Source organism: Macrotis lagotis, chromosome 7, assembly GCF_037893015.1.
Source record: "Macrotis lagotis isolate mMagLag1 chromosome 7, bilby.v1.9.chrom.fasta, whole genome shotgun sequence".
Lineage (NCBI taxonomy): Eukaryota > Metazoa > Chordata > Mammalia > Peramelemorphia > Peramelidae > Macrotis > Macrotis lagotis.
In genome coordinates, this window is record NC_133664.1 from 190482951 (window position 1) to 190509634 (window position 26684).

The following is a 26684-nucleotide window of genomic DNA, read 5'->3' on the forward strand; positions in this document are numbered from 1 at the left end:
TCCTAGTTATGCTATGAAAGGAGAATTATAACTAAAGAGAAAAAAAAAGTCATGAGAAAGAGGGGAAAATACATAAAAAATGCTTTAAAAATGCACATAGTTTTGTTTTGTTGTGCATTCAGTATCTATAGTATTTTTTATTTCTGGATGTAGATGGCATTTTTCCATAAACAAATCACCTTTCAGTTTTAGGATTTCCAATTTGGTATTTCAATGGGGATTTTCCCCCCTTTTCCATCGGTTGCTTATCTTTTGCTGCACTGGAATTACAAGACCTTGGTCACCAACCTGTGCTGGGACTCAGGGCCCCTTGGTGGCTTGATGGGACTTGCTGTCTTCCCTGGACATGGCCTGCCTGAGCTGCATCATTAGCTTTTACTCAAGTGAGACAGACATTTCTTGCAGATCTTCCAAATTTTCTTGGACTGGAATTTGTTTTGCCCCATTTGTTGGTTAGTTCTGCCCTTTCAGAATTCATTTTGAGATGCTATTTTATAAATATTTGGATGCGAATTTGATAGAATTCAGGGGATTTTCTTTACTTTGTCACTGACTTTTCCTAATGGAGAGGGAAATGAGCAGAATCAAGGAAATGTATAAAGGAGTAACAATATTGCTTGAAGACAAACTGTTAATGACTAAGTAATTATAAGTACTATTGTTGGGAGCCAGGGTCTCTAAGCTGTTTGACATAGTCATGACAGGAAGACTCAAGGCGGCCACACCGCCTGATGGAACAACATTTCCTTCTTCAATATATATATAGGGATTCCATGTATACCCATATTTATAGGTCTATTATTGATTGCAAAACTTACTCATCCTAATAGTGGAATGACTATATAGGAAGGATTTCAGAGAAATTCCTTGAATAAAACAGATTGTGAACTCTGTCCAAATTTAACAGGACTGCTTCTCCCTGAAACATACAAAAGGCTTCAACATTATGAAATCTTTGGAAAATACGGCACTGGGAGTTCCAGGGAGACATCAGAATACATACAGGGAAAACATACAAGATGGGTCAGATAGAATTCCAGGGAAATTAACAGTTTTTGCCCCCCCTTATTATACACAAGAATATATGATAAAGATGGTGAGAGAATAGTTAGCATAGGTGACCAATATGTGAACTCTAACAACCTTAGTTTATTGGGAAAGAATAAAAAGTCATAGAAACTGTAGCATCTACCAGCAAGGGCTGAAGGGAAAATTGGTTATTGAAGGAGTCAACGGATGGGTGGACAAACATAACTACCCTCACTATATGTTGTCAAGGGAGCATATCAAAAAACATTACATATGCAGCACAAAAACATAAAAGCATTCCATTAAACAAGTTATATCAAAGATTATTATCAGGAAAGTTCTGCTTAATTAATAACTTTACTATGCAGCAACAAACTAGGCAACAGGCAGGTGGAAGTCATCATGGTCTGAGCAGGGACAAGAAAATTAACTACATGATTGATAATCACACTTATAACCACTACATGATCAGACTTGTAACTATATGAACTATATGATTAATGATGAAAATTGTACACTTTTGTAACCAAAGAAATGATTTTAGTTTGCTTGTTTGATATGATTCTGAGACTATAAAAATAAATCTAAGCAGCTGACAGTCAGTCAACCTGCTCCTGCCTTTACCCCCTTGTTGACTCAACTCATTTCGCTGACTCTATCCCTCCTGTCAGGTTCCAAGGACGCCTTGGAGGCTGGACCCCCTGCATACTATGAACAATCAGATCAACTTAAAAAGACCTATGAAGAAAGACAGTTTATCTTCGGAGACAGAGCTGATATATGGAAGCATTTATTGTATGGTTTCACACACATATATTGTGTCAAATGTTGGCTTTCTCTAGAGAGATTGGAAAGGAAAGAGGAAAAAACTTGGAACTCAAAATAGGAAAAAAAACTAAATCTTTTTTTTTTTTTAAAAGAAGGTAGTCTGGAGTTGTGGAGCCAAGATGGTAGTATGAAGGCTGGAATTCTCAGAAACTCATTCCCCCAAAACTTCAAAGCTGTCAAATTATGACTCTAGTCAAAATTTAGAGGAGCAGAGCACACGGAAAGACTGAATGATACAATTTCCCAGTCCAAGACAACTTAGAAGTTCCACAGGAAAGGTCTGTTCCACTTGGGGGGTTGGAAAAAGCTGCAGTGCAGCACAGCCAGGCTGGGTACCTGTTTCCATGGCAGAGGGGGCAGTTTCCAGACCTATTGGCCCAGGGATCATCAGGGACAGTCAGAAGGGTTATGAGAGAACTCTGCTGCACCAGAGTGAGTGCAGAGAGGAGATATGGTCTCAGGGCAGCCTTGCAGTAAGAACGTGCAGTGGGAATCAGCAGAACCACCCAGCTGGTCCGGAGCATTCAATCCACAGACAGTAAGGGGGTCAGGGGAGACTGTAGAAGTCTCTCTACCTTCCCTGGGGCAGGACTCAGCTGTTTGCACACACTCAGATCTATGTTGCAGTCTGGGCCCTGCAACATTAGTATAGCTTAACAGGAACCTTCCTCACAGCTCCAGGGCAGAGGGAAAGGCCAGAGCACAGGACAAGAGAGAAGTCAGAGCCTCTCATAAGACCTTGGAGGAATTAAGATCCCTGTGGGTTGTCTCCTAACCGCCCCCCCGCCAAGCCTTGGAAGTGCAGTAAGTCAGTTATTGGCTGAGGAAATGAGCAAACAGTAGAAAAAGAAGAATCTGACCATAGAAAATTACTTTGGTCCCATGGAGGGTCAAAATGCATATTCAGATGATGACAAAATCAAAGCTTCTGTATCCAGAACCTCTGAGAGAAATAGAAAATGGGCTCATGCTATGGATGAGCTCAACAAAGACTTTGAAAAGCAATTAAGGGAAGTAGAGGAAAAAATTGGGAGGAGAAATGAGAGTGATGCAGATAAATCATGAAAACCAAGTCAGCAACTTGGTGAAAGAAATACAAAAAAAACTGAAGAAAATAACACATTAAAAACCAGTTTAGACCAAATGGGAAAAGTAACACAAAAGGCAAATTAGAAGAATGGCTTAAAAAAAGAAGAATTGGTCAGCTGGAAAAGGAAATTTAGAAAAACTCTCTGAAGAGCATAACTCCTTCAAATGCAGAATACAACTAAAGAAAGCTGATGACTTTGTGAGAACTCAGGAAGAAAATAAAACTGTACCAAACAAAAACCCCAAATAGAAGAAAACATGAAATATCTCATTGGAAAAACAACTGATGAAAACAGATCCAGAAGAGATAATTTAAAATTTTTTGGGCTATCTGAAAGTCCTAACCAGGAAAAGAGCCTAGACTTCATTTTTCAAGAAATAATACAGCAAAATTGACCTGAAATCCTAGAAGCAGAGGATAAAAATAGAAATTGAGGGAATTCACCAATAAGCCCCTGAAAGAGATCCCGAAAGAAAAAACTTTCAGGATTATTATAGCTAAACTCCAAAACTCCCAAATCAAACAGAAAATACTAAAAGCTACCAGAAACAGGCAATTCAATTACAGTGGCTCCACAGTCAGTATTCCACAGAATCTGGCAGCATCTACATTAAGAGCTCTTAGGGCTTGGAATATGATATTCTGTAAGGCAAAATATCTTGGTTTACAACTGAGAATCAAGTACCCAGCAAAACTGAACATTCTCTTTCAGGGGAAAAGATGGACTTTCAATCAAACAGGGGACTCTCAAACTTTCCTATTGAAACAACCAGAGCTGAACAGAAAGTTTGATCTCCAAGTATAGGACTCAAGTGAAGCAAGATTATTGTAATAATATAAAATAAATAAACCAAAAAAAGAAAAAGAAAAAAAGAAGACAGTCTGGAAATATTGTGGGGGGGGGATCTAGATACCAAATAAATGGATTGAAATTCTAGCTTTATTACTTAAGCTTCCTTTTTAATCTGAGGGAAGTAATTTAAAATTTTTGAATCTCAGTTTTCTGTAAAAGGAGAAGGTTGGATTAAATGATGTCTGAAATTCTTTCTAAGTCTTATGTTTCATTGGAACATGTCAGTTTGCTGACTCCTCCTTTTCTTGACCTTTTAAGGTGGGTTTCCCTCAAAGTATTGTTTTTGATCCTTTTTTCCTTATATTTTTATCATTGAAAATTTCACCTATTGACATAATTTGCTCTCTGTTGAGGTCTCCTAGAAGCTCATATCCTACCTTCTTCCTGAGATTCAAGCATGTTTCTCCACCTACTTAAAGGAATTATCCACCATTATTTCAAACTCAATATATCTAAAGCCACCACATTATCTTTTCCTTTATTCTTGATCCTTTTTTTCTAACTTCATTTCAAACAGTGTACCCTAATGAAATCATAGCAGTTTCTGATGTTGTACCATTCTATGGTGCAAAAGAGTTTGACTAGTGAACTTTCTTTTCTGGGTCTTTGGAAGATGTGGTTATAACACTTGCCAAATCAGCTGTTGGACTATGTCTTTACAGTGATAATTGCTAGTGATTATGAGTATAGTAGCTTTCAGCTTAGTGCTACAATCATTATTATTTCTAATGCTTAGGGATTCAGTTTAGATTTTATCAGAATTGGAGGGGAAATGTAAGTCAAAGTGATTTTGGTGGTAATGGTGGTGGTGATGGAGGTTCAACTTACCTGATATATCCTGCCTCCTAGTTCTGCCTCAGGCTGCTCTACTGTTTTATTAGATTGGCTTGCCTATTTTGTGAAGGGCAGTTGGTTGCAGTTAATAAGCATGTTGGTCCCTTTTCATAAGCGTTACCTCTCCCTGGATGATGGTTATGAGGGATAGGCTAGAAGCATGACCAGGGACATGAGGGGTGCTGCTATCCACCTAGGCTCTAAATGTATAACACTATTACTTTGTCTTGTTTCTAGAATCAGTTTTCTTTTAATATTGCTTGCACAAAATTTCTGGGAATCCTAATTTAAAAAATCAAGCAGGAGGTAACTACATAGAGAAAGTTAGGTAATGCAGTGGATACAGCACTAGACCTGGAATTGCAAATACATGAATTCTGACTCTGACCTAAGATACTTCCTTTCTGTGTGTCTGTTTTCTTTTATCTTTTTCTTTTTATGGTTTATTTATTTTATATTATTACAATAATCTTGTTGTGAGAGTAATCATAAATCCTCTCTCCTCACAAAAAATCATGAGAAACCTCAAGAAAAAGGAGAGATAAAGAAAAAAATATACTTCTGTCTGTGTTCAAATTCCAATGGCTCTGTCTCTAGGATGAGTTACCTTCCCCATCATAGCCACCAGAGAAGTTGCTTCAATATTTTTCCCACAGTTGTTGTATTTACATGACCCTGAGCAGGTCATGTAATCTTTGCCTCAGTTTCCTTAACTATAAAATGGGGATAATGATGGCACCTACCTTCAAGGGTTATTGTGAGAATCAAATTAGATAATATTTATGAAACACTTAGCATCAGTGACTTTCACATAGCAGAGGTGTGTAATAAATGCTTACCTTCCCCTTCCCCAGTAGCACATAAGAAATATTTGCCAAATATTATTGTATTTTATTAGCATGTATTTGTTGTTATTGATAAATAAGGTTGTCCTTTCTGATTGTGAGGACTGGGAACAATATAAGCTCCTAGAATTCTTTTACCTCGCTCAGCATAAATAGCTGTTCCCTGGGTAAATGAGTGAATGATTATATCTAAGGCATTTATAGCAAGAATTGTCTGCAGTACAATGTTCCATTTAATGGATATGATTGTAATGTCAAGTCAAAGTGTGACTAAGAAAGACTGGCATGCAAAAAAGAAAAAAAAATGAGAAGCAGTCAGAAAGAAGTACAGGAATATCTTGTACCATGCTGTACTATCCCATTATGAAAGCATTAAAATCATAACAGTAATTCACAGCAGTCAAAGCATCAAAGCACTTAGAATTTGAATAGCAAAGATAAGAATAGGCAAGTGGAGAATATTTCAGACTACCTTTTATTCAGACCCAAATTCATAACCAAACAAACCAGAAAAGATCTTGGGGATTCTATGACTATTGGAATCCTAATTTCAGCACTCCTCAGAAGACCTGGAAGGTTAGAAAAGAAAAGATCTAATATCCTCAGACTTTAATTTAGATTTTTTTGGATAGTTATATCTAAAGAGCTCTCAGTACGTTTCTAGCCACCATATATAGGAAAATTGGCCAAATTTCAGGCTCATGTAAAGGTTAATAAAAAAAATCTTCCTGTTGGGCAAGTTTCTAAGAACTCAATAATTTGCTTAGTCGACTTCATTTAGTCAAAAATAGAATTTAATCAGTTTATCAATTCCATTAATCTAAATATGTAAGGTTAGTAAGCTTTTCTATCAATGTCCTTGTAATCAATAGTGGGAGGGGGGGGGCTCCTAGTCTAGGTCATTCATACTCACAGGCTCCAAGATCCCTCTTCAACTCAGTCCCTGAGAATCTTCCTAGTAATAACAATATGATAATAGAGGAGAGACCCAGAGCTCTGACATCTTGATCCCACCATATTCCTGCTACATCATATCAATCCTTGCCCATGGGACTGATCATGGGTAGTTACATACTTGCATAAACACTTGTGATGTTTCTTACTACTTCACCCATGATCTTCTGACTGAAGACTTGAGCTTAGCTAACTTGGCTCTAAAGAGATGAATTCAGAAGATATAGCAGGGAGCAATGCCTAGCTGAAATCACTTGCCAAACAGAACAGAAAAAGAAGTGAAATACAAATGGAGAATTATGTAAGAGGACCAGAATAAATTTGTAGAACAATATATTCAACAGAGAAGATTTAAGCTCGGTGTGATCAGTGTGATAATGCCAGCAGAAGATGTTGGGGGTCCTATAATGTTGGAAATGTGAGTTGCCTCTTCACCCATATTCTGAGGTGCAGGAAAACTTTTGGGTTAAAGATTTTGTAGCAGAGCTACTAAAGATAGCTCACATTTCATGGATTTTGACTTTGTATACAACTTTGAGAAACAACTGTGTTATGGTGATAATTGATTAGGAATGGATCACAGAATTTGAGAGCTAGAAACTTCAGCAATCATTTAGTCTAACCAATACTCAAAAGGAATCTGTACCATAACAAGTAGATAGCCAGTTTCTTTTTGAAGACTTAACAGGGAAATGAAAACACTTTGTATTGAGGTGGGCTATTCTATTTTTAAATTAATTTTTCTTTTTTTAAAATAAGAGTATATTTTGTTTGCCTTGTGTCTCCTTCTCTTTGGAAAAAATGACAAAACCCTTACAACAAATATGTATAGTCAATAAAAGAAATTCTCATATTGACTACATAAAAAATTCCACATTCTGTATATTTAGTTCACAACATCTCTTTTAGAATGTAGGTAGAACAAATCATCAACAATCCTTGAATCATGAATGTTTTACATTGTATTATTGGTTTATCTCAGTTTATATGTGACTGACAGATATGGCTCCATATACTTTGATTGTAGAATTTGAGACATTAATGAGGGAGGTATGGGATGGATGCAAGCAAATCTTTTTTGTTGTTCTATGAATAAACTAAGTTAATATTGGTAAATGGATACCACGAAATGAGTAATATTGGATCAGGATTTTTTGATTTCAAGGAATGGGAAAGCAATCAAAAGGAGTTACAAACATTTCTGCCCTTATTTTACCATGAAGATAAAAAAAATTCAAAAATGCTTATTCTTTCAATCACATCTCTTTCAATGCTCTTGTCTTGTTTTGGTTTTATCCCAGTGCAAAGAAAATGAAAGACATGATTTCATAGTGTATGGCATTTCCTTACATTGGCTTATGAGTTGTTTGTCAAACAAGAGAATCTTCTTGGTTAACAGGAATTTACTTTTACCATGGGTTCTTTTTCTTTTCTTTGAACTGGGCAAAGAATAGCTACCTACTTGACTAATTCTTAAGAATGAATAATTGACTGAACAAATTTTCCTCTTTCAATTATTTATTAAATATTACAAGTTATTTTGGTTTTTAATGGTTGTGAACAAAATACTTTCATCCGAATCATGGAACTACACAGCAGTAAGACATGTTTTACCACTTCATTTTTCTTTTAGGTTCTGTGTCATTATCACTTCTATATCACTAATTAATGTTTTATAAGAAAAAAATTGTAGTTATTTTCACTGAAGAGGAACAGACAATTTCAGCTTAAAAAGAGCATTATAACTGAAGTAAATGTCTGTTTCTAGTTAATATTTTGGTTCTGGATGTTTTGGGGTCTCTTTAAAGAAGAAAGCAAAGGAATCTTAGTTGTGAACAAATACCAGTACAACTTTTTTTAAATGTATGCTTCCTTGTCCTCAGGGAGCCTTTTTAGTGGTTCTTTAATGTATGATTCACCCATATCTATGCCCCCACTATTAGAAGATCCAGTGTTGTTTTCACCATATTTTTTCTTCATAATCATGAATAATATGATATATAAGAAGATCACTGGTAGTCCTAATCCTAAAATCAAGGAAAAGAAGATCTTTCTGCAAAAGAAAATAAAAAAATACAACTTTAAAATTTAAAGAAATGGAACAATTTGTGGACTATATAGAATTGTTCAAGAGGATTTACAATGAATTTTAAATATACAAATAATAAAATTAAAATATGATAATAGTTTAGAATTGTGTTTTATTTCTCTTTCAATGGCTCAGGCACACTATTGAAACTGCTTATAGAAAGGATAGTTTAAAAATCAATTTAGGAAGAATTGGAAACTTCACAAAATTGGCACCAAAGAAGAAACAATAGGATTCAGAGAATTTCAAACGATTTGGAATCTATGTAGGAAGAAGAGTCCTGGTTTTACAGTCAGTGAACTTGGGTTCAAATCCTGGCTCTCCTACTTAGTACTCATATGCCTTTTGAGATTCATTTTTCCTGGGTCTTAATTTCTTTGTAGTTAGACTAAAAGATCTCCATGGTTTACTTTAAATCTATCATCCTATAATTTGACTAAGTGCCTTTTGGGGATGAAGGAAATACAACTTTTTCACTTGCCTTAGTGATCTGAAATTCTTCAAAAAGTTAGAAAGAGAAATTGCTATTCTGGACCTGAGTTTGACCAATAAGAAGAAGAGTTGCCAAAGTGAAAATAAGTGGAATTTTTAGAGGAAGCAAGTACAAATTCAAAACTAAATGTAGTAATACATATTAAATTTTGACAGAATAGAATTCAGATTCAAGAGGAGTAGAACTGGAATCTGATGGCTTTCAGTGAAAGTCAGCTCAAAAGAAGCTGACTACTTTTAAGAATAAAATTTTTTATCAATTTAAGATGTCAGTAAACTTTGTGTCTATATGTAGAAAACTCTGTGGTTGGTGTAAGGGGATACAAAAATGTAAAAAATAATCATTCTCTGCTTTCAAAGATGTCACAGTCTAATGAGGTAGAAAATAGTACATCACTTGCTCATATACAAGCTCTATTAATAATCAATTATAAATTGTAGGGAAAGCCCTAGCATTAAGGGAAATCATGAAAGACTTCTTATAGAAAGTGGTGTATTAGCTGAGACTTGAAAAAAAGCCAAGAGGCAGAGATGATGAGGGACAAAATGCTAGTTCCTTGTTTGAGGAACAGAGTCCAATGTCACTCAATTGGAGTGTATGTAAGAGATTAAGGTGTAAGGAGACTAAAAATGGTAGTTGCAGACTGGTTTATGAGATGTTTTAAAAAACAAACAGAAAATTTTACATTTGAATTTAGGGTTAATAGGGAGCCATAAGAGTTTATTGAACAAGAAAATGATATAATCAGATCTGTGCTTTAGAAATACCAATTTAACTGGTGAAATAGACTCTAATAGTTTAGTCAAGTCTATGAAACTCTTCTCAGAATATTTTTTTCAATTCATAAATGAGCTTACAGAAGAAAGAAATTGTGTTGAAATTCAGTTATCAGTATATTAAATATATATAGACCCCAGTTTAAGAACTGATATTAGAGGAATCTGCCATTTACTTTGTTAGAGTTAGGAAAATTATAGAGGTTGTTGAGGATGAGAGACTGGTAGAAGCCAGATCAATCATGAGGTTTTTATAGTAGTCTGGTAGAAAGATGATTGGTGGCTTAAATAAGGGTATGGTCATGTCAAGGAATAAATGAGCTGACTGTGAAGACTGAAAAGTGAGAGTGAGGCAAGGAAATAATTCCAGTCAGAATACACAATATTTAACAATTGATTGACTAGGAGGAGAGAGGAGGGACAAAGTTGTGCACCAGAGTGATTGGAAAGATAGTGGTTCCTCTACCAGGAATAGGGAAGTATGTTGGGACAGACATGGAAACAGGGTATGAGTTCAAAGGAGAGGAGTTACATTTTGAATATATTAATATTGCGATAGCAATAGTACATCCAGGAAGATGTGATATAAGAATGAAGATCAAATGAACAGTTATTGGAAAAATGTTTTTACTTGTAGAAGAGAAGGTCCAGGGAGGAAGGACATGGTAAGTATATTAAGTATTTAAAGGGCTGTAATCTAGAAGACTTATATTTAACCTATCTAGTTCCAAATGTAGAGCCAGGGGCAATTATTGGAAATTTCAGAGGCAAATTAAGTTTGATATTGGGGGTGAGGAACTTCTTAACATTTAGAAGTGAAATTGGATGTTTCGGTAAAAGGGAGATTTCTTCTTGTTGGAAGTTTTCAAACTGAGATTGTATGATTTGCATAAAAGTTCATAAAACATGGGACATACTTGTTGGAAAATCCAGAGAAAAGGTTTGTATTGACTCCATCCCTGAGTGTAGTACAAGGGTTTCCAAACTGTTTCACTACTAGTATCCCTTGAAGTTCAGTAAATCTTCTAGTAACTCCAATTCAATAAGAAGGAAAATAAATTCAAGAGCTAAGTATGTAAAAAGTATAGCAAAGGTATAGCACAAACATTATAACTTTATTAATTGGAAATAAATTCAAAAAAAGATATCAAAGTATTCTCCATTCTCCCTTGACAAATTTTTCATTTCCCTTTGTGGTCCATTAATTTGGGTTGGGAACTTCAGCTGTAGAGAATTGAGTGCTTGAGGAACAGAGAAGGGTAAAGTTATAACTCCCTCCAGTGAATTCCCTTCTAGTGAATTTAGGATGAGCACGTGTCAGATATGTTATAGGAGGATTTCTTTTGGATTTTGAGTTGAGCTAGATGGTCATGGAGGTCCTTTCCAAACTAAATTCTATGATTTATGGACTATGGTGATGTGTAACTGCAGTCCGGGAGAGAGATTAGGATTGAACACATAGATCTGGTAGTTATCTGTATGGAAATGACTCTGAAATCCCTGAGAGAAGAAAAGATTTCTAAATAAGAAAGAGTGCAGAAAAAAAAGACCTAGGGATAATCATGCTGAGATGGCACTAGAGAGAGAGAGAGAAACATCCAGCAAAAGAGGTTGAGAAAAGAGATTGACAATAGTAGAAGCAGAAAAGTAAAGGATTGTGAATTAACTGCCATTTATACAACTCCTTAGTGTTCACAAAGCATTTGTTCTGAAGTCAAAATATGCAATATTTAACAATTGATTGAATAGGAGGAGAAGTGAGGGACAAGGTTGTGCACTAGACTGTTTGGAAGGATGATAATGCTCCTAACAGGAAAAAGGAAGTATGTTGGGACATCTCATTTGATCTTCAGTGATGGGCATTTGATTAGTGGTGGTATAATTATCCCCACTTTACATATGAGAAAATAGAGAATCAGAGAGATTACCTGATTTTTTTTCATGTTGAATCAGCTGGTACAGAGGCAAGATTTAAACATATCTATATCTATATCTATATTTATTTCTCTCTATATATGTTTGAATGTATATGCATATATATTCAAATTATCATGGATTATCACAATGAGAGCCTGGATCCATTGAAAGTCTGAATCAATGACCTGTATTTAGTATTTTCATTTTTGGCCAAATAGCTAGATATTGGTTTATCTCATCAGAATTTTAATTTCTTACTGAGTTTTTTGAGAGATCTAATCTGTAAGAGAGCAATCTATCTATTACTTGTCATTCTTTATAAATGAAATGCTAGTATTGTTAGTTTTAAGGAAAAAAGATACTTCAACTACATTCATTATACTTGGCCTTCTAGAGAATTCATCATTTATCACATCATGTAATAAAGGTTATGCATAATACAATTTTTGCTGCAAACTAGATGGCTACAAACTTTTTATGTTTACAATTGTGGTTAACACATATTCCTTGTAAGCAATCCTTGCTGCCATTATTACCATACTGAGTCTCATTTACTAGGGGCAGCTAGGTGGCGCAGTAGATAGAGCACTGGTCCTGGAGTCAGGAGGACCTGCATTCAAATGTGACTTCAGACACTTAATAATTGCCTAGCTATGTGACCTTGGGCAAGTCACTTAACCCCATTGCCTTAAACAAATAAAAAAAATTGAGGGACTGAGTCTCCTTTATACTGATCCACAAAAAGGAATTTGATTTGGTATTATAGATATATGAATTCTATTCTCAATTTCCTATTGCTTGTAGGTTGAGGGTAAACATCAACTTTGACACAATTAGTTCAGTATTAAGGGTTTTTTGATAATACCTCATTTAAGTAAAGTGTTTTGCCTTCAAATGTGTACTCTATTTAAACTGGACTGTTTGTTTTTCACTTTTCTACCCTAGAAGGTAAGGGGAGGAGGTTGTTTTCTTCATGCTTAGTCTTCCTTCTTCCCACCAGTCCCAAGAAGACTGTAAAATTGCACCCTTCTTCCTTGTCCTACTTCTATCCCTGCTCTTATCCTTGGGGCCACAATGAATTTATGAGAGTCACAAATCTAAGGGAGATTGAAAACCAATCAAACCTTAACCATCTCTAAAATTTCTCCCCTCTCACTCCATTACTTGGTTTGTGGATAATTCCTACGTACCTATGCGCCTTACCCTTCTTATCCTTGTACCTTTAGAAGTTCCAGCTTTGTCTGTAAAGCATGAAAATACACTCCCTTTTATTCTTTATCTCTCACAGAGCTCCTTGAGAGGAGGCACTATCTCACTTTTGTCTATTTGTATCATCAGAACTTATCCTAATACTTGACAGATAAAAAAACACACAATAAATTCTTGTTTATTCATTAATTTATTCTTCTAGCTACCTTGAATCTTGCATCTTTGTTAGCTAAAATCCTACACCTCTGCCAAAACTTAGCTCCAGTTTTACTTCCTTCTTGATATTTATTTTCATCTACTCTGTTCCCCTCAGCTAGAATTGATCTATGCTTCCTTATCACTCTGACTTCTAGGAACATATTAATTTTTTACTTATGTTAAACTGATGTGTTAAGTTTTCTCAATCCTTCTTCTAGTCTGTAACTAATATGACAAAAACTTGTCATTTTCATCTTTACATCCCCAGAACTTAGTACAATATCTTGCATTTATAAATACTTGACAAATATTGAATTAAATTGAGTTAATTAACAATGTTCTGAGGTATGTAGAACTATATTCCATTTCCAGTTACAAGGAAGCCAAGATATTGAAAGGTTGATTAATACATTTTTTGGAGAACAAAAAAAATTCAGGCATTTTATTATTCAGATATTTATATTTAATTCCTAGCCTTTTTCTAATAATCTTTAAAGTAAGATGATGAAGCTAATGTGAAAGTACTTTGTTTGCCATAAAGTATCAGATAAATGTAAATTACAATTAGATTTTCCAATAGAACATAGTGGGGAAAAAAACCCAAGAATATTGATCTTCATCACTTCTTTGAATCAATAGTTCTGAGGAAAATATAGTGAATATAATTCTCTATTGTCATCAGTTCTCTAATAACCCTTTCATCTAAGGTTTCTAAAGAGGGAATAAACTGCACTCAACTTGGTCTTTCTCAGCTCTTTCAGGCAAACTATGAAAAAACTGAACATGACCTTCAGTGTGAGAGGATATTTATTTCATTTGTTTGGAATAATTAGTCATTGGTAAAAAAAATTAAGTGATTTATAGAACCGCTTAATATCAACTTACCTATATGATAGGGAATCATATATTCTACAAGCCCCTTTATCTCCACAGGTATTAATGGACCATTTCAAGCATGATGTATCTATTGCTGCTCCAAAATAAATGGGGGCTAAAATTCCTCCTGTAACAACAAATAACCAAATATTAAACTAAAGCAGGGTTTCTTAAACTTGTGCATATGTGCATGTTTGTGTGCATGTGTGTGTGCATGTGTGTGTGTGTGTGTGTATGTGTGATGAACCCCCCTTTGGCAACATTTTGAAGTTCTTGGATCATTTTGAGTAAAACATAGATATGTAAAATTATAATGGAATCAATTATATAAAAACATTTATCAAAATATTTTTTAAAAACAGGTGCACCATGGTTAATAACCCCTGAATTAAAGAATATATATGTCTGAATTATTTGGGTTATATTCAAATAGGTTAAATTTTAATAACAAAACAGATTTATTGATTCTATCTCTTTCAATCCCAAATGTATGAGAAAACTAGGACAAGTTAGTTTATATTGGAAGTGTCAGTGATTATTTCTGGACTTGTTAGAGACTAAAATATATCTATAAAGTATGATTTGAACAGTGCCAAAAGATTTTCCTTATTAAAAAAAATCAGGAGCCTATTATTATGTGGTCATGAAGTAGGATTCATGAAAATAGAAAGGAAGGAAAGAAGAAAAGAAGGAATGAATGTAGGGAGAGAGCAAGAGATAGTAAGAGAAGAAAAGAGTGAGAGAGCAAGAGGAAAAGAGAGAGAAAAGATAGACAGAAAACCTAGATGGTGATGCATAAAATTTTACTGATTCTTTTATATGAGGTTTATTCTGGTGCTTCAATTTCCCTTATGCTCTCTCACCATTGACATTTATTTGTATAACCTATATAATTTAAAAACAAAGCTGAAAAATTTAAATGGAAAAAGGAAAACAAATTAAGTCCCCATGGTTTAATAATTTCCTTCAGTTGTTTAACTAATGGAATTAACTTCCACAACAAGAAGATCAATATAAATTCGTTTGCAAAATTTTATAAAGTATGATGAATATTTATGGACATTAACATCTCCTGAAACAGAGCAATGCATGGAGAATGAAGCAGTTTAAAAACTGTAAATTTTTTAACTAAGAAAAACTATGTAAACGATATTCAATAAATAGGACTAAAAACAGAAGGAAAAAAAATTTGAAAAAAATTCGCACAAAATTTTCTACACCAAAGGTCATGGACCAACATACTATGTTACAGTATCATAGTCTTAGATGATGATTTGTCCTTCATTTTTGAAGAAAACCGTAGCATCAGGGAGTTGATGCCATGACATGCTTGTGAATTAGATTTGAGTAAAGTGTGCTGTGTTATTAGCTTTACTTTCTCTTCCAGAGCCATCTGGGTCTAGTGTCCAGATATAATTTAGGATAAATAGAAATAGTTCTAGAAGTGAGGTAATCAAGATTAAGTGACTTGTCCAAGGTTACACAATTAGTAAGTTTCTGAGGTCCGATTTGAACTCAGGTTTTCCTGACTTTAGGGCTGACATTCTACCTGCCACAACATAGTTATACTAATAAATAAATAAGGAAGGAATGCAATAAAAAAATGAGAACAAAAGTGAGAATAATAATCACATTGGACCAACTATGTCTAGATGAGATTTATACTACAAATTATTGTGATATAATTATATGGGCATGGAGAACCAATATGAAAGGTATATAAAAGAGTGAAGGATGTGACATGGAAAAATCCTTGGGGTAGAGTATAACCATCATGTCAGAATAAGAGAAAGTAGTATGGACAAGATCTGCATCCCCAACACACATCTTAGAAGCATAAAAAACTTACGATTGACAAGTAAATCAAACAGGAAGTTATAGTAAGTTATCTTTGTAGCCCAGATCACAAGTTTGCCTTAAAGATGTTTCCAGACTAGAAAATGTGAAATAGTGCTCAACCAGGATTACAGATTTGGCCAAGATCTCAGAGGTAGGACAGCATTTCAACTATATAAAAAATGCCCTTTGTATAGCAGCACTGAAGACATAATTTTTTTTTTCCCAGAGCCTTCAGTGCAGGATTTCCCAGAAGTATTCAAAATTACAATAATTTCAAGAATCCTAAACAGTCTTTTATAATAGGGCAGAATGTGGATGCCTGAGTTCCCCTGGGGGAGAATAGTCAGGATACTAATTCAGTTCCCAGAGTCCTTTAGCTAGGTTTGCAAAAAGGATTCAGAGCAAAATGCTTAATAATTAAGCAAAATAAAATAGTTTTGAGATGCTGCTGTCCAAGTCAAAATATCTCCCAAATGACTACAAGCAAAACCTCAAATAATTACACCTAGCCCACAAGATCAATTAGAATTCTTAGAAGAAATGATGCAAGAGTTTAAAATATTATAACTAGAATCCAACAGTATGTTGCTTACAAGAGACACATTTGAAACAGAGACACAAACAGAATTAAAAGCAGAATCTGTGATGTTTCAGCTAAAGTACAAAAAAGGCAGCTGTATCAGTCATGATCTCAGACAAAGCAAAAGCAAAAATAGATCTAATAAAATGAGATAATCAGGGAAACTAATTCTTGCTAAAACCATAGCAATGAAAGATTATCAAAATTTTTTACAGCAAACATCAGATAAAGGCTTTGTTTCTCAGAGAAATGAGTTAAATTTATAAAAACAAAAGCCATTTTCCAATTGACAAATGATCAAGTGATACGAATTGACAGTTTTAAGAACTCAAAATTATCTATAGTTTATGAAAAATGCTTTAAATAAGTATTGACTGGAGAAATGCAAATTAAAAACAGCTTTGGGATGGTACCTCACAACTATCAGAAATGACAAATGATGGAGGGAAAGTAATATGATATACTAACAATTGGTGGAGTTGTAAATCGGTCCAATTATTCTGGAGATTAATTTGGAACATTACTCAAATGTCCATAACATTGTGCATAGCCTTTGTGCCAGCAATATTAACACCAGGTCTGTTCCAAAAAGATCAAAGGAAAAAGAAAAGGATTTTTGTGAAAAAAAGTAGGAGCTCCCTTTGGTGTTGGCAAAGAATTGGAAATTGAGGGGATGTCCATAAAATGGGGAATGATTAAACAAGCTGTGATATAAGATTATGACAGAATAATATTGTGCTATAGGAAATGATGAGTATTCACTAGGGAAGAAAAAATCGAGGAAAGCATATGGGGAATTTATCTCATGGGGGGGCAAGAAAAAAAATCTATACAAATTGAAAAAGGACTGGGTCAAGTTGGTTTCATTTGAACTTCACTTGGAACTAATACAGAGTAAAGAGAACTGGATGGACAACTTATATTATGATACTGACAGTGCAAAAACAAACCAATTTGAAAGATTTAAAAGCCTTTATTAATATAATGATCAATTATGATTCCATAGGATCAATAGTTAAGAATATTAGAATACTACCCACTTTCTGAAAGACAAGTGATGGATTAGATATTCAGAGTTATATTTCTGGATATGAGGAACATGGGAATTTGTTTCCTTTTACTATTTAGAGGACGGGTTTTGTCCCCCCCACCCCAAGAGTGGAAGAGTTGGATGGAGAGAAGATAAATGCTTGTTATTTGAAAAAAATAATTTAAAAGTGAAAAAAACCCTTAGATGTGATTAACACTGAAAAAGTGTGACTAAGAGAACAGTAATCTACATATCTGCTTTTCCTTCTCTCCAAATTTTTTAAAAGAGTTTTCTATAGATGAATTGAGAACATAATTAATGAGGGTATATTAAGGAATAAATCTACTTTTGTAGGTGATATTCTATAATGAATCACATCTTTACTATTTTACCATTAGCTGAAAGATATAGGGCTTATGAGATCCTATTCAGCTTAATGTTTGTTTATGATCAAAAACAGTTCATGTTGCTGTGGAATTTTACCTTACAGGTCCTTTACATTTGTTGCCTCCCTTGTATATATCATTCATGAGTCGTTGGAAGATGGGAAAGATTTCTTTAAGTGACTTTTTAAGGACTTTTCAAAATAATAACTGTAATGTGAGGCAGAAAAACAAAGAGATTTATTTTTCTCAAAGGTATTTTCCACTGTGACAGAAGAGATCCAGGTTAGACAAAGATTCCATACATACTCACAGACACACACACATGTAAAAAGATTCCATATATCTATATATCTATCTCTCTATCTCTATCATCTCTATCTCTATCTCTATCTCTATCTCTATCTCTATCTATATCTATATCTCTAATCTATCTCTATCTCTATCTCTATCTCTATCCCTATCTCTGTCTCTATCTCTATATCCAATCTATCGCTATCTCTGTCTCTGTCTCTATCTCTATCTCTCTATATCCATATCTATATCCATATCTACATTTACATCTATATATGTATATATGTATATATATACATATATATATGAAACAGATCATAAATATGGGCCATCAATTGGGCCTCAAGTTTAAAAAGAGTAATGGGTGGGATTGTTTTCAATCCTTGCAACGAAAGTTATGACTTTTTTTTTTCAAAACTGACATTTTGCTAGTATTGATATTTGATGGCACTGCCTCCAAAGAACTAAAAATGAATATTATAAAGAGAGAAATAGAGACTCATGGTGGGTATGAGCATTTTGCAATATACAAACATTGAAGAATTATAAAGAAGAATAAGAGTAAGGAAAACAAATAAAGATTTTATAATAGCAAGAAAAGATATGTAAAGACCCAGGTATGAACGGTTGAGTAATCTGAGTGCTCTATTTTTACTCATAATTCTGAGGGAAAGCCACAAAATCTTCTGATATATTGGGTGGGCTAATCATGAAACATATTTGGAAGGACATGAAGTGTCCTGCAAGATGGACAGGCATGGAATAATTGTGATATCTATCATTGAAAGGAACTCTTGAATCACACAATCACAAATTCATTTGGGAATACTACATGCTTATTTACCTATCTACATTGTTTTCTCCCAGTATAATGTCAACTCCATGAATGCAAGAACTGTTTTCTTTCTTTTGTCTTTTATTTATAGGAAATAAGTAAGATCTTAAATATTTCTGGAATTTTGAGGAGACCAGAATCATATATCATTTTATCTTTAAAGAGTTAGATTTAATGCTTCTGTCAAGATTATATATCACTTAAACTTACTTTAAAAGATACAGATTAATTGAAAAATATATCACACATACATTTTCATTTAAGTGACTTATTCATTCAAAAGTGTAAAAAATATAGGGCAAAACACTGGTCCCCAGAATAATCAACTGGAGAAAAATCCCAGTTGACATGATACCTTTAAATCATTTGGATCCAACCAAACAAACATTTCTAAATATGCCTAATTCTTCTACCATATAGCTGAAAACACTATATTCCCCTTCCTTTGACACTTGCCACATAATGAGAAACTGTTAATTAAATACTTTTCTGATGTGAATGGGAAACAAAAAAAAAGACATATACATAAGCTGAACAAGGTGTACAGAAGAAAGTGAAATAGGATTGAATGTGTACTCCTCAGCTTTGTGTGAAGCTTACTTATATTTTTTTTACCAGTTTTCTAAAGAGAGGACTTTTTATCTTTTTTTCTGTTAAATCAAACTAAATAAAAAATCACCAATTGATTACCTGGTGAAGATTTGAGTTATTAGAGCAGTATATATATATATATATATATATATATATATATATATATATATATATATATATATATATATATATATATATATATATCATCTCTATCTCTCTCTATCTCTATCTCTAATCTATCTCTCTCTATATATATCTATATCTATATCTCTCTATATATATATGTATGTATGTATGTATATATATTACTTTGTCCTATAAAAAATAAACATCTTGGGAGCAGGGACTTTTTTTTTTTACTTGTATCGCTAATGGCTAACATAGTACCCAGTTCAGTAATTGATCCCCTGAAGGCGACAGTGAATTCCTTCTACTTCAGAAAAGAAGTAAATTCTTAGTGGAATCATAGAAAAATTTCTGCAGGAAGCTATTGATATGTGTGAAATTATATAAACTGAAATAATTTAGAATTCAGATTAATTTTAGGGGAAACAATTCTTAATAGCGAGAGAGTAAAGAGGAAAAAAGAAGAGAGAGTATTATAATCAAGTTCTCCAACATTCCTCTTAAAAAAAACCTTTGAAATATACTGCTTCAAATAGAATTCTGGAGCAGCATAGTGCAAAAGATGAGAATGAGATATTTCTCCAGCCCAATACAACTTGGGTGATTGCAAGGAGAGGTCCTTGATATTGGAATGAGGGCTGGCTCAGGGTACAGACAGAGGAAACACCAATGATGAACCTCGGATGTGGCTTTGACAGAAATAGCAGCAGATTTAGGAACTCGAAGACCAGAGTTATTAGGTGGATTGTATAAGTAGTTCAAAAAACGATTATAGGAAATCATTATTCTAGTAGAGGGGACAAGACCAGGTACTATTTGGCACCTCCATTGATAACACCCAGTTTCAGGTTGCAGTTCCAAGATAGAGAGAAGCACTTGAGGTCAAAGCTCTAAGGTGGTGGTACTTGTGGCTACAGTAGAATGGGGCCCTTTTTGGTTAAAGCTAGATCAGGAGAACAATTACCACATCTCTCTTCTTAACCTACAAATTCCATCTGAACAGAAAAGCTTGAAGTTTAGGATGCTTAATTCTAATTATTAAGGAATTATTTTCTTCATTAAGTTTCCTAACCTCATTTTCTCCTTTTTAGCCAATTCTGCTGTTTAAGCAGTTATCAGTTAAGTTTTGTACCTCTTTACCATTTGGTTAATGCTCTTTAGCCCTTACAGGACAGCAGAACTATCTTGAACATAAAGTGAAGAAACAGACTGAAAAAAATGAGCAAGCAACAAAAATATATGGCCACAAAAATGTACTATGAAAACAGAGAGATTCAAAAACAAATACAGAAGACAATGACTTGGGAAACAGTTACAAGTAAAACCGCAAAGAAAAATGCATATTGAAAGCAAGCTCAATGAGAATGCACAGAAAAACTAAAGAAAGGGATAAAATGATTTTTAAAGATTCAATAGGAATGGTAGAGGAAAAATTGGGAAAAGAAATAAGAGCAATGCAATAAAATTATGAAAAGAATTATGAAAATTAGTAAAAAAAAGACAAAATACTGAAGAAAGTAATGCTTTAAATGCCTTAAAAAGCAAAATTCTTGAAATGATAAGAGATGCAAAATTATACTGATGAAAATAACTGCTTCAATAGTAGAACTAACTAAAAAAGAAAAAAAGGTCAAAAAGCTTAATAAAGAGGCAGCTTGGTAGTGCAGTGGATAGAGCACCAACCCTGGAGTTAGGAAGACCTGAGTTCAAATTCGGCTTCAGGCACTTGATAATTACCTAGCTTTGTGACATTGGATAAGTCACTTAACTCCATTACCTTGCCAAAAAAAGCCCAAAATAGTTTAATAAAAAAATGATTCCTTATTCATTAGAATTTGGCAATTGGAAACTAGTCTTTGACACATCAAGAAATATTTTTAAAAAGTCAGAAGAATGTAAAAAAATAGAAGAAAATAGGAAATACCTCATCAGAGAAACAACTAACCATGGAGATATATTAAACACAATTGTACATGTACAACCTAAAATAGATTGGTCACTGCCAGGGCTGGGGACGGTAAGGGAGGGTTGTGGAAAAATATGAAGCTCAAAATCTGACAAAAGAATATATGTTGAAAACCATTTTTGCATATAATTGGAAAAAATAAAAGAAATAATGAAAAACAACTTACTGAGAAAATAGATGGAGAGATAATTGAATAATTATTGGATTATCTGAAAGCCATGATCAAAGAAAGAACCTAAATATTACATTTTAAGAAATTATAAAGGAAAACTGCCCAAGATCTTAGAATCAGAGGATAAAATAGAAATTGAAAGAATTAACTTAAAGAGATTTCAAAATAAAAAAATATTATAATTGAATTCCAGAGTTCCCAGATCAAGAAGAAAATATTATAAAGAGTTAAGAAATAAATACCTCAAATACATTAGTTATAGTCAGGATCACAGAAGATTTAGCAACTGTCAGTATAAAGAACTTTGAGGGCTAGGAATGTGATATTTTTGAAAGCAAATGAGTAACATTACAACCATGAATAACCTACTCAGCAAATCTGAGTATAATTCTTCAGGGGAGAAGTGGAAGTTTAATGAAATAGGGAAACATCCCTGATGAAAAAAATCAGTTTTGAATAGAAAATCTGATATTCAAATCTGATTGAAGAAAATAAAAAGGTGAACATGAGTGATAAATCATAAGGGACTTAATAAGGTTTTTAAATTGTTGATATATCTATGTGGGAAGATGATAGATGTAACTCCTAAGAACTTTTAGATGTAACTCCTAAGAATTTAGAAGGAGTCTACATAAACAGAAGTTGTGAAGTGAGTCAAATATGTTGGACTGATTTACAAAAATGGAGATGTGAGAAAGAGGAATGCATTGAGAATAGGGGAAAGGAAGAGCAAGAATGGGGAAAATTATATCACAAAAAAGACTAGCAAGGAAAATCTTTTATGACAGAGAAGGAAATGGAAGGGTAAACAATTCTTTTCTTCACTTTATTTGAATTGGTTCAAATAGTGATGACTATATACACACATATACATATGCATATACATAGGATAAGGGGGCTAGCTATTCAAGAGAGGAGCTTTTGATAAAATATAACACTCATGCCTACTAAAAACTAGAAAGCACCAAAATAAATAAAGTTTTTCTTAAAATTATAAAAAATATATATAAAACAAAGAGCAAGTATTATCCATAATGGGAATCAGTTAGAAACCTCCCCAATAAGTTTAGAGGTGAATTAAGGATGTCCATTATCATCAACCTCATTCAATATTGTTCTAGAAATGTTAGCAATAACAATAAAATGAGGAAATTGAAAGAATTAGAATAGTTAATGAGGGAAAAAAATTATAATTTTTTTTGCATATTATCTGGCTCTAATCAACTGACCTTTCACTTTTTTCTCTGTCTTTCTTTTTGTTACCACTTGTTCAGTTCCTGGACCCTCAGTTCTCTCTCATTCCACCTCCCCTGCACCAACAACTCTTTCCTTTCCCTTTGTCTTGACTTGTTGGTGAACCAATTCAGTTATACACTGAGCTCCTCTCTTGAATAGCTAGTCCCCTTATCCTATCACCAATAATGCCCAGTCAAGCCTCAGTGTTGGATTACTCCCACCATTTCACCATGATAACTCTATATATTCTGCTGAATGAAGGTAGAGAAAATCATGTAACTCTTCTGACTGGATTCATTACAAATTCATGTTTTATAACCTTAAGCAGGCATTTCTACTAAACCTCCCTTAATCAGCTCACTATCTTACTTTCTAGCTTCTCTTCCAGACATATTGCATCCATCCTCAAACTTCCTATGACTCCTCCTAATCTCTCAGCTGAGAATCTTGCCTCATATTTTATAGAAAAATTGAAGTTATTTACTATGAACTCCTTCATTCCTCTTCCTCATTCAAATGTCCTCCACCACTTCCTCAACAAATTCTAATTCTATTGACCCTGGAACAAATATAAAATGCTCCATTTGACATTCAAAGCCCTTAATTCTTCTACCCTTTCAGTCTTCTTATACTTTTCAACAAGTCCTTCTTCATCCAATCACAATGGTCTTTAGTTTTTTTTAAACTCCTTTTCTTACATTGGAACTATCTGGATTATATATGTTGGCACCTCAAGCACAATATATTCAAAACAAAATTCATAAATTTTCCTTCCAAAATGCTTGGCATAGTGGGAATGATGGGGAACTTCAATTCAAAAAACTTTTAAAAATCTAACACTAACATTTATTAGATGTACTTTTTTCTGCATTAAGATATATTTTTTTCCCCATCTGTTAAGTGAAGTCAAAGCCATGATCCCAAATGTACACAGATTTTATAGTAGTGATTTTTGCAATAGCAAAAAACTTATATGAAAACATTGGGGAATAACTGAACAAATTTTAGTATAGGAATGTAACTGGAAAGAGTTGAGGTATAAGAGATTGTGAATATTAAAAATTTAGGGATTGTTAGAAAGAAGTATATTTAAAGATTAAGAGTAAATCAACAGAACAAGATGGACATTTTATTTAATTTCAAAAATAACATAAAGGAAAAAGAAAATCTTAAAAATAATCTTAATAAAAATTCTGATCAATTCAGTGACCAACCATGACTTGGCAACAAGAGTATGTTTATTCTAGAGAAGAGAAGACTCAAAGTAGAAGAATGGGAAATGAAAGCTAACTTTGAATAAATAGGAAAGAGGAATCAGACTTATTGTCTTTGGCTGAATAGGGCAGAACTCAGAGAAAGGGACAGAAATTGCAAAGATGAAAATGAAGGCTTAATGTAAGTGAAAGTCACAAAACAATTATAGCTATAGACAGCCCATAATGGCTCCTCATCTTCACTAAGTACCTTCAAATTGATTACAATTTCAAAAGTATAATCTTATGAGGATTTCTCTTTTCTCATGGGTAGGAACAGGGCTGCCCAAAATTTAGGTTATCTTTGGGCCACATTAAAATAAAATAGTTATTTGAGGGTCTCACCCAGAATAAAAAATACTGTCCACTAATACAATATTTTGTATCCTTACCTTAGGTTTAGCAAGTACTACAAAAAAGTCATGGTACTTTTAACTTCTTAGAAAGTGGGGGAACACACATACATCATAAATACGACTAGCAAAGGTGCGAAGTGTGAAAGCAAACACAATACAACAAAGGGACAACACAACAGTACAAAGGTGCATAGTGACTTGTCTGCATTGTACAGACAGAACTCATCCCACAGATCGATTGAAAATTTAATGGGATATGTTCTGTCCATAAAACATTAAAACACCAAAGAAAATTAATTTCAATGAGATTATTTGTTAGTGAAGAAATTAAAAAATCTAATACACCTTCCGTGCAAATTATTATTTTATTTTTTTAACATGGTAACAGGCGGGTTTGCATAAATTGCACTGCAGGTCACATGCTATCCATGAGCTGTACTTTGGAAATCCTTGGGTTAGATTAATGGGTATCAAGGTCCCTTCCAATTATGAAACTGTAAGATTTAGCAAATATAACTCCATGTCTTCCTTTTTTCTGAAGAAAGTGTGTAGATTATAGATGCAGAAGAAATAGACATTTTATGTGTAGCCAATTCATTGTTTTGCTTTATTTTTACTTCTTCGTTACAAGGGTGAGTAGTTTTTTGAAAAGAGCATCAATGAAAATATGTGTCAAAAAATCACAAGGGAGGCTTATCTATATGATTTCTAAGATCCATGTCAGCTCTGACATTCTGTAATTATTCCGACTTTTCCCCTCACCACAATATTACTATTTCTGTTGTTGATCACCCCCAAGACATCTAGGTTCAAAACTATTTATCTTTGAGTCTTCCATTTCCATCAATCTCATATCAGATCAGCTGAAAGACTTGACCTTTGTACCTCTCAAATCCATCTCCTTATCTCAACTCAAAGCACTCAAATTTAGACTTTCATAAATCCTTGCCTCAATTACTATATTAATCTCCAAATTGTCCTTTACAAACTTGCCCAAAATACCATCAACTTTCCAATGCATAGATCTGATCAGGTCACTTTCCTGCTCAAAAAAATTTATTGGTTCTTTCTAGAACAAAATTCACTCTTCAGCTTGAGTTTTAAAAGCCACTCAACATGACTCTAAGCAAATGTTCCACCTTTACTTATCCTGCTTCTCTTTGCACTCTTTTTGTTTAACTAAATTTGATCATTAGCTGTCCTTTGAATATGCCTTACTCTTTACTACCTGTGTATTCTGGAGGCTATTTTTCTTGGTGGAAATTCAATTTCTCCTCTTCATAAGACTATTGAAATCATTTTCTAAGAGTAATCTCAGCAGCCATCTCCTCCATGAAACCCTCATTGATTTCATCACTTTGAACCAATAACTTCTTAGAACACTTTGGATCCATACTTTACCTCTATCACATTCTATTGTATATCATATTTATGTACATGTACTTCCCTCTCCTCATTTTGTTGTATGGCTCTTGAGGACACAAATTATATCTTTTAAAATCTTAGTATCTCTAATCTCAAATGTATTTCCCCCATATAAAATTGTTTATTGCATTCAATTTATAAAACATTTTAGTGATGATGAATTTGTAATAATGCATAAGTACACACACATATATACCTCATACCTATTGTTCTCAAAGCCAGTAAATGAAGACCCATTGCAAGTGATTTCAGTTCAGGCTCAACATTCCTGAAAGAAAAACATAGAGTAGTAAAATAACTCCAGATTATTAAATTATATAAGAAACAAACATCACTTTTGGTGGAATTTCACATACAATGCAATATGGTCAAATCTTCTGCTATAAAATACTCTGAAACAGTTCAATTCCAATTGATTGGCATATGTAAGACAGGACTGAAAATGTCTTTAAGTATTCCAAAGGAACTAAGAATATCTGCTTTTTTAAAAATTATTGTCTTTGACTCATTGTTGCCCTTTTTTTAATCCAGAGATTCTTATCCTATTTTTCAGTTCTAATTCTTTCCTTCACCATATCCTATCTAAGTTGAAGGCAAGAAAATTGAA

The 26684-nt window shown here is 33.6% G+C and overlaps 1 protein-coding gene across 2 annotated transcripts in view; it reads right to left on the minus strand.

Moving 5' to 3' along the window:
• Positions 1 to 7903: 7903 nt before the first annotated feature.
• Positions 7904 to 26684, minus strand: part of LOC141493240 (solute carrier organic anion transporter family member 1B1-like) — a 71423-nt gene continuing 52642 nt past the window's right edge. For both annotated transcript variants that reach the window (XM_074194315.1, XM_074194316.1), the window contains exons 13-15: positions 26281 to 26345; positions 14001 to 14118; positions 7904 to 8486 (exon numbers count right to left, since the gene is read on the minus strand). In XM_074194315.1, coding sequence (XP_074050416.1) covers positions 8291 to 8486; positions 14001 to 14118; positions 26281 to 26345 — 379 coding nt within the window. In that variant the 3' untranslated portion in view covers positions 7904 to 8290. The remainder of the gene's footprint in view (positions 8487 to 14000; positions 14119 to 26280; positions 26346 to 26684) is intronic.